Source organism: Drosophila pseudoobscura, chromosome 2, assembly GCF_009870125.1.
Source record: "Drosophila pseudoobscura strain MV-25-SWS-2005 chromosome 2, UCI_Dpse_MV25, whole genome shotgun sequence".
NCBI classification, from domain to species: Eukaryota; Metazoa; Arthropoda; class Insecta; order Diptera; family Drosophilidae; genus Drosophila; species Drosophila pseudoobscura.
The window spans coordinates 10,232,224-10,247,494 of record NC_046679.1 but is presented as its reverse complement, the minus strand read 5'-3'; the positions used below and the strand labels follow the sequence as shown (position 1 = coordinate 10,247,494).

The following is a 15,271-nucleotide window of genomic DNA, read 5'->3' as shown; positions in this document are numbered from 1 at the left end:
CGCAATTTCTTGAAGATTCAATGCTTTACTTTACAAATAGATTGAACAGATCTAGAATCTCTATTGCAATGGTCAGGGGTGAGGACATCAAAGACTAGGGACAATGCAGTCATCAGAAAAAGATCGTGGAACGACTGATCCTAACACTTTGATGGAATGGACCGTCATCATTTATACTATCATATACAACATGTAATCTTGAGTCCAAGTCAAGCAGTTAAGATCGCATATTATTCCTCTACAATGTCCTGTTCCGCGCTTTAGCATCCAAATTATTTCATGTTTTCGACAGCGTCAGGTCCAAGTTTACTCCTTCGTGTGTAATCGGATAGTTTTTTTATGGTATTTTATTCGTGGATGCTTTTACGATAAAATACAAAATATTCTGCGGAAAATGTTAAAAATATTCCAATACTCTCCATAATATCTAAACTTTTACTCAAAGAATTTCCAATTTTTCTGTTTTTAACGATTTATTTAATTGTTACATTTAAGAGCACTCCAGCTCTTGCAAAATAAGTTTGATCTCTGATATATATGTATATTGGAGCTGGACGATTGGACGGCTTGGGTTTCAATTGGCCTGGAAGCAAACCAGTAAACAGAACAAAAGAGAAAAACAAATCATAAGACATTGAGATTCCCCATTGCACGGAAGTTGGGGCGGAAGCAATTGAAGATTGAGATTCAGATTCAGATTCAGTTGGAAACTTGACAGCTTAGTAGAAGGAGCGGATAAACCAAAGACCCAGCAGGGAGCTTAAGATGGCGCTTACGCTGGCCAGGCTAGGGGTGGCGGCGGCGTTGTGCTGAGCGCAGATTCTGGGCTGGGGCGCCGAGACGTACTGGCAGAGGGTGCCAATGAAGTTGACCTGGGCGCGGTCGTTGACCTTCTTCTCGAATTGCTGCAAGACAATGGAAGATGTGGTTACGTGATCAGCTCGAGGAGTGACGATGCACTCACCTCGTTGAAGAGAATACTGGGCACGCTGGTGAGGGGCTCCTTGAGCCGCATGGTGGCTTCGCCGGCCTTACGAAGCAGCTGACTGCCCTCGGTGGTGTTGGCGCAGGTCTTGATGTTCTCCCAGTTGTTGATGTGGTTCTCGGTGGCACATCGCTGGCCGGGGTACACGTTGTCCGGGAAATTCTTGCCGGCCCGCATCAGGCAGTTGATGAAGTCGAGGGTCAGCGACTCGCGCGTGTACTCAATCTGGTAGGAGTTGGCTTGGATGTGCTCGATGGCGCAGGCATGCACCTTGTTGCCGTAGCACTCGTTCGGTCCATGGTGGCAGGTGAAGGTCACCTCGGCGCCCTGCGTGAAGAACTGCCGGGGCAAACAGATACCGATGCAAATGAGCCATTGTCCTGGTCGCCCCCGTGGCCCCTGCCACAGCACTCACCTGGGACTTGCCGAACGGCACAAATGTGAGATCCACCACATCGCGCAGCTCCCCCTTTACGGCCGGATAGAGCTGCTCCGTAATGAACTTGGCGCTGTCCGGGCACAGGGACTCGTAGTAAATGGCAATGGGCACCTGAGATGGAACACAAAATGGAAAACAGTTGTTTAGGCGGCATTTGCAATTTGCATTTTTGCGAGAGTCCAGCCCAGTTGTGGCATGCAAATCGTTTGCAAATCAGTTGCGGCTGAGTTGTCAACTGCACAATATTATTACTCTTTGTTTGTCGAACGGGGACAATTGCCACATGCCTCATGCCTCACTTGGCAGTTGAAAATTTTGTTCAGCATTAACCAGCATTTGTTGGTGGACAAAGAAGGCACAAGTTCGAGTAGATACAGAAAATATAGACGTATAGACGTATGTATGTACTATAAGGATGGTGCGTACACAACTCGAAATAATATTTGTATTTTAATACATTCTCTAATATTGCTTTTTAGTCAATGCTCCAATTGGAGATATTACTGCCTAGGCCCTAGTCTCTAGGGCTCTCTCTAGGCCCTAACAATGAATTGACTGCTGGTTTTCTATGAAATTTCGCTTCTCACCGCGAAAAGAAAGACGGACATATATTTCTTATATTACCCAATCCCGGCCCGTGGATCAAATAGTACCGGTCGATTTTAGATTATACCTTATTTCGAAGAAAACCAAAAAATTATGAAACGTTGATGGGTTAGTGGATACAAAATTTGAGCGACACTGTCTTCTAGGACAGATTTTGTTTCATTGTGAAGTTTCTTAAAAAGAAATATGCGTATATGTATGTACAATGTACATACATACACACATTCGTATGTACCTATACTGGAGTCTATAATTGGCTTGTATGACTTTGATGTACAGATGTTTTTACATATGTACATAGTATATATTTATTGGATTAGCACTTGAAATGTGGTCTTATACGAGTATGTATGTCGAGTGCCTCAATTGAGGGAATTGACGACTCATTCGATTTCGCCGATCCCAGCTAATGAATCTGCTCTCAGTTCGTCTTCCAATTATTCTCCCTCTTTCATTTCGATCAATTTAAGTGGTCGTACTCCCAGCCTGAGTCACAGATTCAATCAAAGTAAAGCTGTTTCCGTTGAGACTGAGTACAGTATGCACCAGTTACAATATACATAAGTACTAGAAAGTATTCTGTCTCTAAAATAGCACCGGCTTTTAGAAGAAAGAAACTCCAGTAGTAAATGCATATGCATATATAATTAGTAAATGCCAACAATGGAATACTAGAATACAATTGAGAAAATATACAAGTGACCATAAATACAGTGGCCCCACAATACAGTGGATTCCAAAACTAGCCTTACATATTTGTGCAGCCTGCTTAAAGTCTTTCGTTATAGATTTTATATTCAATATTAAATTCTTCTTGCAAGGGATGTACTGGCTTATATTATCTTGGAAAGTATTTAGCGAGAGTTCTAATTTACAAACGTTCCTATATGACGCCACATTTTTGCATGTTGTGTTGATATTATTAACAAAACTAAAGGTTAGGGCTACAATAAACTATACATGCACACAAATTTAAAGTACCATGTGTTTAAAGCTCCCTCCAATCAGGGGATATCATTTGTACAAAAAATTACTTTTCATTTTGCCAAACTAGTGTTGTATGTCGTGACTAAGGAGCGGCAAATGATGCGCAATAAATTTAACAATGACTTCTAAAAAATAATAAAAATAAACGGAATGGTGTGCACACACATATGCAAATTATTTTCTGTTTTTTCCACGAACAAAGCGTCGGAGTTGGGGCCAAAGTTATATAAATCCGGTGACACACGGCTGGAAGAACCATACCATACCATTCTTTTTTTCGCTGGAACAACCACAACCGAAACAACTACACCAACAGGTTGGTGGGCGGGGGGCGGGGACGAATGGAGTTGCAGTTGGTCGCCGGCGTACACCGGTTCCCACTATTCGAAACTGGTATCAGAACCGGTTCGCATCACAAACAACAAACGAAAATACCACCAGAGCAGAGTAGCAGAGCTGTACAATGGAAATTATGCTGAATGATTTTCCGTGGCATGGCATTTTCCGACAGCCTACAGTTCAGTCAACCCGTGCCACTTGTTGCTGCCCCGAAAAGGGTGCAGCACCACTCTATAATCACTATTCAGAGTTGGTATTTTTGGTAACTATTTCTTTTCATGCACTTTTCCACCTAAATACTGGCACTCGTGCATACTGCGGCGTCTTCGGGGGCCCTGACACGCTTTTTAGTTGTGCAATCATTGTTTTTGCGCGCTGATTCGCGTGGCCTCGTCTAGGGCTTGACCACTTAAGATGGATGGGCTAGATGGGGCCGGAGACTCACCTTAGCAGCACTGTGGACGGAGGCGACCAGGCAGCCCAGCAGCAGGCAGACACCAATGAATTTCTGACTCATTTCGCTTTTTATGGAATTTTCGGACACGTAACCAGCGGCAGTTCTGTTGCGAGAGACGTCTAAGCGCGATTTGTTTGTGCTCAAAGCTTGACACGCTAGCTAGCCCCCCAAAGAGTCAGAGTTGGCGTCTAGCATGCATAATTGGGGCTGGGCAGGGTAAAACTATAAAAGGTAAGTCCACGTCGCGAGAGCTCTCCATGGGCCGTCGGCTCTGAGAGCTCTCAGCTTGGCTCTGGGTCGAGCCACGTTGCGACTGCATTTGAATGTATGTACATACATATGTATGTATGTACATCTGTGTGCAGACCGGTTCTCTTGGGAACTCTCGCAGCTCTCTTGTTGATACCGTAGCATCTACATACATATGTACATATATACATACGTTTGGTTAGTGGCCCTACCTAAAACAGATATACCTCGGGACTGGCTAGCGGCTAGCGACTAGGATTAGTTAGAGATGGCATACAACTTGAATTGAATAAAGAAGATCTAACCTGCAGCGACAAAGTTAGTGTTCACTATTTTTAGAGACAGGACCGGCTGTAGGTGCTATAAAACGAGGCGCCCTATGATAATAATACTCGCTTCGGTTTTTTTGTTCTTCTGGGATGAACAAAATAAAGAAAACGAAGCCAAAACTTGCGGATATTTAGTTAAATTTTTATTATCATATTGCAAACAAAAACTTACTCTGCGTGCTTTGACCTGAATGAATTTTTTTATAATTTTCGAAAAGACAACCAAGGAGTGGTAAGACTTGATAAACTTAAATTATGAAAAACTTCGCTACCCGCTGGAAACAGTTACTGGCAGAGTCAGAAAAATTCGGAGAGAACCCCAAATATTGCGAATGACGTCTGCAGTACAGCTCAATTCAATAGGTTCAAAAATGTTCAAATATCAAAACCGCTATAACTTTATTTTTCCAAAGAAAATGCCCTTTTATTTCAGCTGAATAATATATGTTCAAGGCAATGATTTTAGTTAGTGGTTATTCATATTTGAATTGAATTTTGTTGAGATTTGTCGCGAAAAGCAGTTGGATAGCCTTGGATAGCCTTTAAAACAAATACCACCCCTCGGAAATTTGGCGCTCCTGTTCAGCTGGGTATATGGGTGAAGTGCTCAGTTGTCGTCGTCCAACAAATTTACCATGATCGAATCTCCCACCAATTAATAGCTATTTGGGGACTCTGCGAATGCTCATTAAAATTCTTTCCGGTACCTTTGCACTCCAGATCATGTGGCTCTCCATAAATGTACAATCAGCGTTGCGCCATGACGTGGCACGCTTCTTTACGGTTTTTCATTACGGGATCCAATATCAGGAAGATATTTTCTTCCAGCGTTATCTGTCAATCAGTATCGTGGGTGTGCGGTATTTTCATTCCTCACAAACTGAACATCCAAATGTTTTCCAACTTTTCCACCTGGGGAAATCAATCTCATGAGGCTGCAATGTTTTCCACGCACGCAAAAACCAAAAAGTGGCACAAAGTACATTCATATACAACTTTTATAATTAATGGAATTACAAATTAACATGCACAAGGTTTCAGCGTAGTATGTTGCCCACTCCATCAGTCGCGAAACCGAAATCCCTTGGCAATCAAATCTTTGCGGGCCTCTAGAATCTCAGCCTGCAGTTCCTTTGCCGCCTCGGGGCAATCGTTGAAGGTAAATGTCCGGTACAGCACAGTCCACACGGAGTATAGCTAGGGTTATTGGACAAGATGGGAATTAACTATGATTCCTTCCATGAATTCCCTCCACTTACGCCAAAGAGAACCAGCAGCAGCAGCGGCAACAGCTGAATGTGCAGCAGATATTTGATCGTAAACTGCGTTTGCACTGTGCCCAGCACTACAGAGAGGTAGGGCACTGCGAAGAGCGTTGCGTAAAAAAGCCAGCGTTGAAGGTTCGTCATATTTGATTAAATTATTAAATGTTTATTATTAAATATTTTTAATTCTGCGGTTCTTTACTAAGCGACAAAATATACGGTCTCACCCTCAGAAATATACCGAAATATACGGTCTCATTTTCAAAATATACCGTGAGGCACGAACTTATCCCACTTAAGCCCTCTTTATTTAAACAGGATAACAATTTGATTTAAGCCGCGGAAAATAACACTATTAATAATCGGTGGGAAACGCAGATCCCAACATTCTCTTCCTTAATACATATATTAATTGTAGGCGTATATTAATATATATATATTTAATAATAGAACGGCATCTTGTCAACATTTACGATATGGTTCTATTAAAGTCCTGTCTTGGGGAAAATATATAGAAATATGGGACTAGATTTTGCTACTAATGGATAATAGAGGCCACATTCTCTGCTCTTATAGTGACCAATGCCTCGTAATCGCGCAGGTCTAGCTCATGCAGTGCCTTCTGCACCAAGGTGGCCAAATGCGGTGGCAAGTCCTTAAGATCTTCCATTCGCTCTCGGGCCACAGCGCTGGAAATGCGCGGCGTACCATTGCTGCGGGTGCCAAAGCCACAGTTGCCGGAGTCTGTGGTGGCCGACGATGATTTATGGAAGTCCTCCCTCTGCACATCCACTTCGTAGACGGATGAGTCCACCGATTCAGCTGACAGCGATGACAAGCCATCGTCAGAATGCTGCAGCGTCTCGATCCCATTGCAGTCACTTGGTTTGTGCTTGTTGTGTTCCTCCGGTTCCGGAGTCAGAGTGCCGCCAGCATTATCTGGAGCACTGGACGGAATGCTGCTAATGTCTATGTCATCAACCATAGCGGCGCAGTAGCCATTGAGCAGGAGCTGCGAGGGGGCATAGCCGTAATCCTCATCATCCTCCTGATCCGCATCAGCACTATCTGCATCCCCGGCCAGGAGTTGCTGCCAGCGTTGCTCCAAGTCTGTCATTTTACCAGCGAGTATTCTGTGGAAATAGAGAGTTCTTTGAATGGAATTCTCTTGAATAGTTATCTCTGAGTATCTCTCACTTGTTGGTCTTTTTCTGATGCGTTAGAGCCAGGTTCTTGTCGTTCAGGTTATCGAGTAATGCCAAGCACAAGGATTTCAGGTCATGTATGGTCTCCGTTTTCTGTGGCAAATCAATGCCGCTTTCCAGAATTGTCTTAACTAAAAATGAAAGCATTAAAGTGGAGGTAATAGGAAGGCTACAGAGGCTTACCCTGCCTGGGGCTCAATATGGTTTCGTCGTTTGTGCTGGTGCCGCCGCCAAGTTTCACAATTCCTTTTTTGCGCTTCGCATCTAACATGGACTGAGGGGCAGGTTAAAAAGGGGTTGATTGTAGTACAGAGTCGATGAATTTACGTGATTTGTTTTGCTACCTTATATTTGGAAATGCTCTGTTTGGTTAGATCCAGCTCGCCCTCCTGGATTTTAACACGTTCATGCAGGTACTTGTTCTCCAACAATACGCCATCAATATCGAGCAGCTGCAAAACATTATGAGTTTTAAGATTCGAAAATACCAAAATATTGCATCAGCCTTGGGCAGCTGAGTCGATCCCAGAATCTAAGAACAATATACAGTCCGAAAAACATCGAACTTCTTTTTGGCCATGCAAAAACTTGGTATTGCTTGAACCAAACAAAAACCTCACCTTGGGATGCGTTTTCTTGGCCCTGAGGGCCACAAATAGTTCGTGATTTAGGCGATGCGCCTTGCACTTGTACGCATCCCGCTCTGTAATCAGTTCCTCCTTTTCGTCAATGATCGCCTTGAAATCAAACGCCAGCTGCGCGTTTTTCTTCTTCAGATTCTCCAGATGGCAAATGAAGTTGGCCCGCTCCCGCCTCCATTGCAGCTCCTCTTTGTTGCGTGCCGCATTCTCGCTGGCCATGGCCTGCACCCGAGCCTTGTTGGTGGCTTCTGTCTCACGCAGCAGCTCCATGTCTCCCTGAATCTCGTTCAGCCGCTGCTTCAAGCCCTCCACTTCGGTGTTTAGTTTGAGGTTCTGCTCCCGGGTCTCGTGTAGCAGTGCAGCAAGACTCGAGTTCTGGCTGAGGGGGCCGCATCCGTTGCCGCCCACGGTCACGAGTTCGCTATTGTGTTTCAGGGCAGAGTAGCGCAGCTGCAGGGTCTCTGCCATCAGCTTATACTGATCCCGTTCCACGCGGAATTGCTCCAGCTCCAGCCGCAGTATCCTCAATGCCTCTACTTTGCTCTGCAGCTTACGATGAACGGCGGAGGTCTGCAAAAACACAGTAACACCTTTCACATATGTAAATTTTTAGGCAGGGATCGTCTTACCTCAACGTTGTACGTGTCCATATGGTCTCCGTAGGAGAGCTCGTATTGGCTGACTGCTCCTCCACTGGCGCCGGCCACATCCAAGTCCAAGTCCAAGTCCATGCTGAATGTCTCCATAGGTTTTGCAAGTGTCTGACATTGACTATACAAGTCGAGGCTGTCTGGAATTACAGATATCACAATATCTTTGCTTCAGAGGGCTCCATTCTGGCCAAACACAAAGCCAAGAATGAAATGAATCAATTTTTACCTGCGCATGCGCTTAAAGCGCCAAAATGTATGCTCCATATGCTGTTTATCGATAACATGTGCAGGAACAATCGGATTAGTTTACATTTGTTGTATTTATTTATTATTTATAAATATGATTCAAAATGTTTCTAGATGTACGGATTTTTATGTGTCAGACACACTTTCGAGAACGTGATTTTATTGAAATCGTTTTCGCGGCGGCGCGGCTGCTTGCAGCCAAACTGAAGGCTCCTCTGCCGTTGAATCAGAGCGCTCCTCACAAGATTACAAAGAATCTTCACATCCGAAACTGTCTCGCTTTTGATTTCCAAACTTTCAACGCTCCCCAAAATGTTTTCAACTGATGGGCCATAGTCTTAGGAGTCATTTAAGTCAGGGATTTCTATTTACATACCCCTTTCAATGAGCTTTTGATGGCGAACCAGATCCCCATCTAGGGAATACAACGACGCCGGAGCAGGAGCATCGCGGCCTCCCCTCTGTCGATTATCCAAGTCAATTTGGAGTGATTTATACAGCGCTTGTCTGTCCCATGATACGTCAGTGGAACATCCGGCCGCCTTGGCTTCTTTTTGCGGCAAATAGCCCTCCGTCGTGGGCTTGCATTGGGTCCAGCATATTTTCTCAAATGTGGCCGCCTTGCAAGCCTCACGATGTGGGCTCATTTTGATTGGAAAGCAAGACCGAGGCGCGCGCAAACGTTCCATTTCTTGATCAATAGAATTCATCCTTTTTCGCACGCCAAGGAGTTGCGCTGAAGCTCTTCGTTCACAGGCACCATTTTCCTGCCAGACAGATTTTCTAGTCATGCCAAGGAGTTGCGTTGAAGCTCTTTTTTCGCAGCAACCATATTCGCTCAATACGGACTTTGTCCTCGGTCTTCGCTCTAAGGCACCATTTTCATTCAAGACAGGTTTTGTTTTTACGCCAAGGAGTCGCGCTAGAGCTCTTTCTTCGGAGGACCCGTTTACGACCCTTACAGATTTTGTCTTCAGGAGTTGCTTTCCAGGTCCTTGTTCACAGGCACCATTTCCGTTGGGGAGCGCCTTGACCGCACGGTTTGGTTTGATTGATGGTTTGATGGTTGATTGGTCTGGTCTCCGTCTTTCTTCGATTAGCGACTTGAGAGTCTTCTCGTTGGCCCTCAGCTGGGCCACGACATTTTGATTGGTCCGCACTAGCTTCTTGATATTGTGAATCTGATCGCTAAGCTTGTTCCCATACATTTCGACCCTTTGCAACACATTCTGCATGCTGTCCACCTGTCGTCCAAAGTCCGTTTTACTTTTCGTTGATGTGGTCTTCTTCTTTTTATGTTCACTCATGACTACGTCTTCGATGGTGGTGCTGGTCCGCAGGTTGATCTAAAATTTACTAGGAAATTTCCCTTAATTTTTATATTGCTTTTGATTTGAGTTTTAGTAAAAAGACTACCATACGAATTTCACAAACTGAGAGCTGGGATCTCTATCAATTCCGAATTATATTGATGAACCTGATGCACAACATTTGTCAGTCTGGCGATAGAAAATTAACTTAAAGCTAGCCAACACCATGCACCATCCTCTTATGCTCCTATCCTCATCGACAACTCATGGCATTGGCTATGGTTACCATTTTGCGCACCACATTCGAGTTGGTGCCGTAGTAGGGGTCGATGTCCTGTTTGCCCATCGTCACATCACATTCCATGCGTGTGGTAGTGGGCGCTGTATAGTCCTCGCCGGCCGTGTCCATGGCAGAGGCGTGGAACTCGAGGCACCGACTGACTGTCAGGATCTCCTCTAGATTGGCCACTTTGATGCCAGCTCCAGGCATTATGATGATGTCCCTATGATGTTTGGCGATCAACTGAGCGAGACAATCGGCTCCCTCGGCTGCCGATGGCCGGAAACCGCTGCTCAGGATACGCTGAAAGCCCAGCTCCCGCAGCAATTCGACATGTTCGTGCATACGCTTCTGGTCGGTGAGATCAAAGGCCCGGTGAAAGGTCACGGGCAAGCCACCAGATTGCTGCATCACTTGCCGGCACTTGTTGGCGTCGATGGTGCGATCTGTGTTGAGGGCGCCAAAAACAAAGCCGTCGGCGCCATGCTCTCGCAGCAGGGCCATGTCCGTGAGAATGGCCTGCATTTCCTCCTCGCTGTACAGGAAGTCTGTGCCACGTCGGGGTCGCAGCATGCAAAATATGGGCAGCGTAAACGAGTCCTTCAGCGTTTTCAGCGTACCCACGGTGGGTGTGAGGCCGCCCTCGCCCAGTGCCGAGCACAGCTCTATGCGCGAGGCACCTCCAACCTCGGCGGCAAATGCTGAACCAATCGAGTCCACGCAAACCTCCAGTTTTATGTCATGTCCTGACATTTTTTGTTTATAAACAAATATATTGTTGTAGGCGTACTAGCGGTGGGTCAACCAACCGATGCCGATCAGCTGTTTATGACCGCACATCACTAGGAGCACGAGTGCAATCGATATATCGAGTGACCGATATACCAGCTCGAGTGCATTGTTGGCAACACTGTGCCCATTTTGTTGTGAACAATTTTTGTTAATTTTTTAATTTAATTTGTGCAAGTCGTGCGAGTGCAGAGCGTGGCCCAGATAACGGAACCATTGAAGAAAAGTGCAGCATGCGCCAGTCGACATAGGAAGTACCATCAACGCAACGCAATAGGTTGCAGCCAGATCGGACGTAGGCAATAGACGAAGTACATAGAAATGACCATGGGCGAGCGTGAGCCAACTTCGTCTCTCGTTCTGCCCGTTATACTGCGGCCTATTTTCTCACAGGTATGAAAACCCAAACGGCCAAACAACGCCATGCCAGTTAGTGGAAACTGGGGGGCGGATTGCCAGATTTACGGATGTTGCATAAACGTGTATTTAACTTAATTTTCAGCTGGAGCGACGCGATGTTGGCGCAGCTCAATCTCTGCGCTCGGCCATACTTAAATCGGAGCAGAACAATCCGGGGTTTTGCTACGACCTCGTTGCGACGATCGTGCGACGTGCTGATCTAAATGTCAACCTGAATGAGGCCGTCTTGCGATTGCAGGGCAACATTACAGAAGCAGACCGTAAGTCGAACAATGCAAACAATTGAATGCACTTGCATACACCAATACCATACCCATACCCATGCGCCTGTGCTTGTGCTTGTGTGTGCATTCACCTTTTGTGTTTGTTCTCACGTTTATATTTATATATTTATCGCAGTTAATGAATACCGCTTGACACGCACCGAGGAGCCCTTCCAGGAGCTGAACCGCAAGTCAGTGGCCCTCAAGGTGATCCTCAGTCGCATACCCGACGAGATTAACGATAGGAAGACCTTTCTGGAGACCATTAAGTGAGTACCTACTCGTATCTATCTATCGTCACGCTGTTTAATTGTGAATCATCCATCTGCTTGCAGGGAAATCGCCAGCGCCATAAAGAAATTGCTCGATGTGGTCAACGAGATCGGCTCGTTCATACCGGGCGTTACGGGCAAGCAGGCTGTGGAGCAGCGGAAGAAAGAGTTTGTCAAATATTCCAAGAAGTTCAGCACAACGCTGAAGGAGTACTTCAAAGAAGGACAGTAAGTGTTGTGACAAAGACACTTTGTCTATGTATCATTTCTGTAAGGGGCTGCGAGCGAATTTTACCCGCCTGTCTGATAGCCAGCCGGTTTCTTTAATCGTCTCATATCTGGTTTCTTATCGTTTCGGGCCAACCGTAAGAATGATGTCATGCCATAGGCGTTCCGGGTTTATGTTTATCAGCTGTTGGAATGGAATGGAGTAACTCTTCTACGAGTGGGGTGGGGGTGGGGCATTTACTTTAAATTGCAAATCGAACTGTAAAGGTTTCGATTAGGCACTAATGCTAACCGGCCTTGAGATAATTGGCCTGTCCCCTGTCGGTACTGGTGACCTTTTCCGGACCCTGTCCAGATAATCGATTCAGAATAGTAGAGTATGAAGAGGATATGCCCCCGCACTAATCAACCATCAATGTTTTCTTCTATTTCCAGACCGAATGCAGTATTCATAAGTGCACTTTTTCTAATACGGCAAACGAATCAAATAATGCTGACAGTTAAGAGCAAATGCGAGTAGAAAATTAAATGTTTGAATTATGACAAACCTTAGTGGCATTTTAAATTTATGTTTAAATAACCATTTAACTACACCCACACACACACACACACAAATCAAATAAAATCGAGAAAGAGATAAGCGCATATGCATTTCATATGCATGAAATGCAAGCACACAAATATTACACACACTCCTTCGCCCCAAAAAGAGCCCGAAACAAAAGCAGTCCGAGTTAAATGTTTAAACGAAAATCTGTTGCAACTATCTAGTTAAGCCTAATCCTAATGTACACCATATATATATATGTATGTATGTATATGGATATGTAACCACTAATCGGAGACTAAACCCAATGCTTAAAAATGCAAAGGCCCCAAGCATTGATTGTAATTTATGATTGACAAAGAGAAACTATTTGATGGAGAGGACGACTGTGTGCATGTGTTGTTTATTTTTCTCGTTTACAATTTATTGTAAATAATTCATTCTTTTTCTGTTAACAACAACAACTGCAGCCGTTTGTTTGCTTTTGTTTAGGAAAAGCGCCTACGAATAAATTTAAAATTAGTGAAAAATGAGAGCGACACAGGAAATGTATGTAGACCAGAGAAGAACAAGACGATGAATAACCCTTGAATTTTTAACTGTTTTTAATTGTTAGAGTTTGAAATTGAACAACTATACATAATAATAATCATTTACTTGATGATATGTTTGATTTGAAAATGCGGTAGCGAAAGACAGTAGAGTAGGTGGCCGAGAGGCAAACTATCAACAGGATAATGAACGAAAATTATTTTATTTAAAAAATGTTATACAAAAACGAAAAGAAACAAATAAAACAAAAACTCATAATGTAGAAATAACAAAAACAAAAACGACAAATAAATGTATTTATATTCCAAGAGGAAACTTTTTGTTTCGTGTTACTATGGGTCAAAGATCGTTGCACACGAAAGGATGGAGCTGAAAAAATGGATCATCTGTACAAGGATAGTGGTTTATAGTTTTTGATGTATTGTGCTTACTACAGAACGTTTTTTTATTTAGTTTAATTTGGGATTTGTGGGATTATTTTTAATATTTTAGACTACTTTTGACCTATCCGTTCGTAAGAAATTGTAGAAATTACTTTCTTTTGTGCCTAAAAAATGACTACCCCTATAGTAGGAATCTCTTGTGTTAGCTGCGGCTGTTAGCCTTAACAGTGGCAGAACGTTAACAGTTTCAACCCCAAAAGGGGAGAGAGAGAGAGAGAGAGAGCGCCAACGCCAAAGTGCGGAGAAAATTGCCCATTTTTCAGTGTCATTTGACAGAAAAATCGATTTGCCGTGCACACTGGGCCACTCCGGGCAGGCAGTCGGGCAGAAATCAGAGTACAAACCAGCCGAGCAGCGCGACCGAGATGACCCACTTTTCGGTTTTCGCACCAACAGAACAAGAGCCCAACTGCTATCCGAAAAAATTGTGCTTCTAAATGGAATTAAATTGAATTTTTTTGTGAAAAGCAGTTGTTAACTAAACTCGCGCGTAATATATGTAGCTTAGTTTCGATATTATGTACAACTCGTAGCCGTAGCCTAGTGTAAACTCTATGCATTTATGTGAATTCGCCAGAGGAAACGTGGAAGAGGAAACTTGGCATAGGCGACCTGAAAAAGCACCAGCAGTGAGCAAGAAGAAGCACCAGAAGCAGCAAAAAAGGTTCGCATCCCGTACAAAGTCCCGTTTCGTTTCGTTTTCCCCCATCCATATCCAGTCCAGTGATAAATCCGATACAAAAAGTGTAACATTTTTCCCCATACGAGCGGGGAGCCACCGTACTGGGCGACTACTGGACTCCTCAAACGGTGGGTACGGAAAGAAAAAAAAAATTAATGAAAAAAAGTCATGAAGCGTGCTCACGGAAAATTTTGCTCTACACCAAATGTTTTTCCCCAACAGCGAGCGCTAGGCAGCAGCCGCCTGCTGCTGCGTGAAAATTTTCATTGGGCCCCATAAAAACGCAAAAAAAAAACGAAGTTCGCGAGTGACAAAAGAGTTTTTCCTAAATGAAAATGAAAAGTAAAGTGACAAAAGTGCAATACAAAACTCGCAGGACCTCTCGCAGAAGGGGAAGTGTGGAAAAGGGTCCGCAGTGAAAAGTAAAAGTGTAAGAGGAGCTTATCGATGAGGGGAAAAAGCAACCCATCAAACATACATACACGCGGACACATGCATGCACACATGTGTATGTACACGTACGAGCATGCAGATATGCAAATGAGAGTAATCGAAACGTTGAATGAAAATGAAATTCGCATAAAAAACTGCTAAGCGGACTGTAAAGTGCATAAACGAAGGCCCTCTAATTGGTTAATAAATCAAATCAACTGCATTTGGGCGCGAATACTAACACAATCACACCCATTATACTACACTCGCACATAAAGCACTTTAGAGCGAGAGGTAAGTTGGTAAAGCAGTATGTAAATGGCCCCTGAAACTGGAACTGGAGCACAGGGAGGAGAAGCAGGGGCTCTGCAGTGCCCAGGAGATGTAGGAAGACCAGAGGCAGGGTAGCACGAAGAGCAGAAGCAGAGGCAGAGGCAGAAGAAGAGCGGTGTGCTTACCGTTTGGCGTTCGTGTGTTAGCGCGTGTGTAGGTGTAAACATTGTACATACATATTCATACTACTATAACAGTGGCTGCCGTCTCTCTCCCACGCCTCTCTCCGACTCCCTCGCACTGCTCAATGACATTTACTTCTGATTGAATTCCGTTGACGTTTAATTTTGCCCACGTTTTTGTTGTTTCCCACGCATTT

General features: G+C 44.3%; 5 protein-coding genes across 18 annotated transcripts in view; 2 read left to right on the top strand and 3 right to left on the bottom strand.

The window, feature by feature from the left end:
• Positions 1–460: 460 nt before the first annotated feature.
• On the bottom strand, positions 461–3,988 carry GILT1 (Gamma-interferon-inducible lysosomal thiol reductase 1). 2 transcript variants are annotated; one of them, XM_033377923.1, is made up of 5 exons: positions 3,802–3,988; positions 1,401–1,535; positions 965–1,324; positions 777–905; positions 461–583 (listed from the first exon to the last, which is right to left on the bottom strand). In XM_033377923.1, the coding sequence occupies exons 1-5, from the start codon at positions 3,871–3,873 to the stop codon at positions 575–577; spliced, it is 705 nt and encodes a 234-aa protein (XP_033233814.1). In that variant the 5' UTR covers positions 3,874–3,988; the 3' UTR covers positions 461–574. The 2 variants fall into 2 exon arrangements, with proteins under 2 accessions (XP_033233814.1, XP_001358385.1); XM_001358348.3 differs by having other exon boundaries at positions 461–905.
• Positions 3,989–5,371: 1,383 nt separating this feature from the next.
• Positions 5,372–5,879, bottom strand: Dpm3 (Dolichyl-phosphate mannosyltransferase subunit 3). The gene is made up of 2 exons (XM_002137273.3): positions 5,651–5,879; positions 5,372–5,588 (listed from the first exon to the last, which is right to left on the bottom strand). The coding sequence occupies exons 1-2, from the start codon at positions 5,798–5,800 to the stop codon at positions 5,454–5,456; spliced, it is 285 nt and encodes a 94-aa protein (XP_002137309.2). The 5' UTR covers positions 5,801–5,879; the 3' UTR covers positions 5,372–5,453.
• Positions 5,880–6,118: 239 nt separating this feature from the next.
• Positions 6,119–9,953, bottom strand: LOC6897127 (coiled-coil domain-containing protein 149). 2 transcript variants are annotated; one of them, XM_015181631.2, is made up of 8 exons: positions 8,778–9,953; positions 8,382–8,723; positions 8,132–8,292; positions 7,482–8,072; positions 7,206–7,313; positions 7,045–7,135; positions 6,854–6,992; positions 6,119–6,789 (listed from the first exon to the last, which is right to left on the bottom strand). In XM_015181631.2, the coding sequence occupies exons 2-8, from the start codon at positions 8,437–8,439 to the stop codon at positions 6,195–6,197; spliced, it is 1,743 nt and encodes a 580-aa protein (XP_015037117.2). In that variant the 5' UTR covers positions 8,440–8,723; positions 8,778–9,953; the 3' UTR covers positions 6,119–6,194. The 2 variants fall into 2 exon arrangements, with proteins under 2 accessions (XP_015037117.2, XP_033233811.1); XM_033377920.1 differs by lacking the exons at positions 8,382–8,723; positions 8,778–9,953 and having other exon boundaries at positions 8,132–8,350.
• An 889-nt stretch (positions 9,954–10,842) lies between these two features.
• On the top strand, positions 10,843–12,610 carry Ccm3 (programmed cell death protein 10 Ccm3). The gene is made up of 5 exons (XM_001358346.4): positions 10,843–11,173; positions 11,283–11,460; positions 11,600–11,732; positions 11,799–11,963; positions 12,399–12,610. The coding sequence occupies exons 1-5, from the start codon at positions 11,102–11,104 to the stop codon at positions 12,481–12,483; spliced, it is 633 nt and encodes a 210-aa protein (XP_001358383.1). The 5' UTR covers positions 10,843–11,101; the 3' UTR covers positions 12,484–12,610.
• A 1,161-nt stretch (positions 12,611–13,771) lies between these two features.
• Positions 13,772–15,271, top strand: part of Rbp (RIM-binding protein) — a 31,164-nt gene continuing 29,664 nt past the window's right edge. For 7 of the 12 annotated variants that reach the window (XM_033378532.1, XM_033378482.1, XM_033378494.1 and 4 more), the window contains exon 1: positions 13,773–14,169. In XM_033378532.1, the coding sequence (XP_033234423.1) occupies positions 14,060–14,169 (110 nt within the window). In that variant the 5' untranslated portion in view covers positions 13,773–14,059. Of the gene's footprint in view, positions 14,316–14,388; positions 14,914–15,271 lie in introns of those variants that run through there. The other 5 variants (XM_033378521.1, XM_033378518.1, XM_033378524.1 and 2 more) reach the window with 3 other exon arrangements.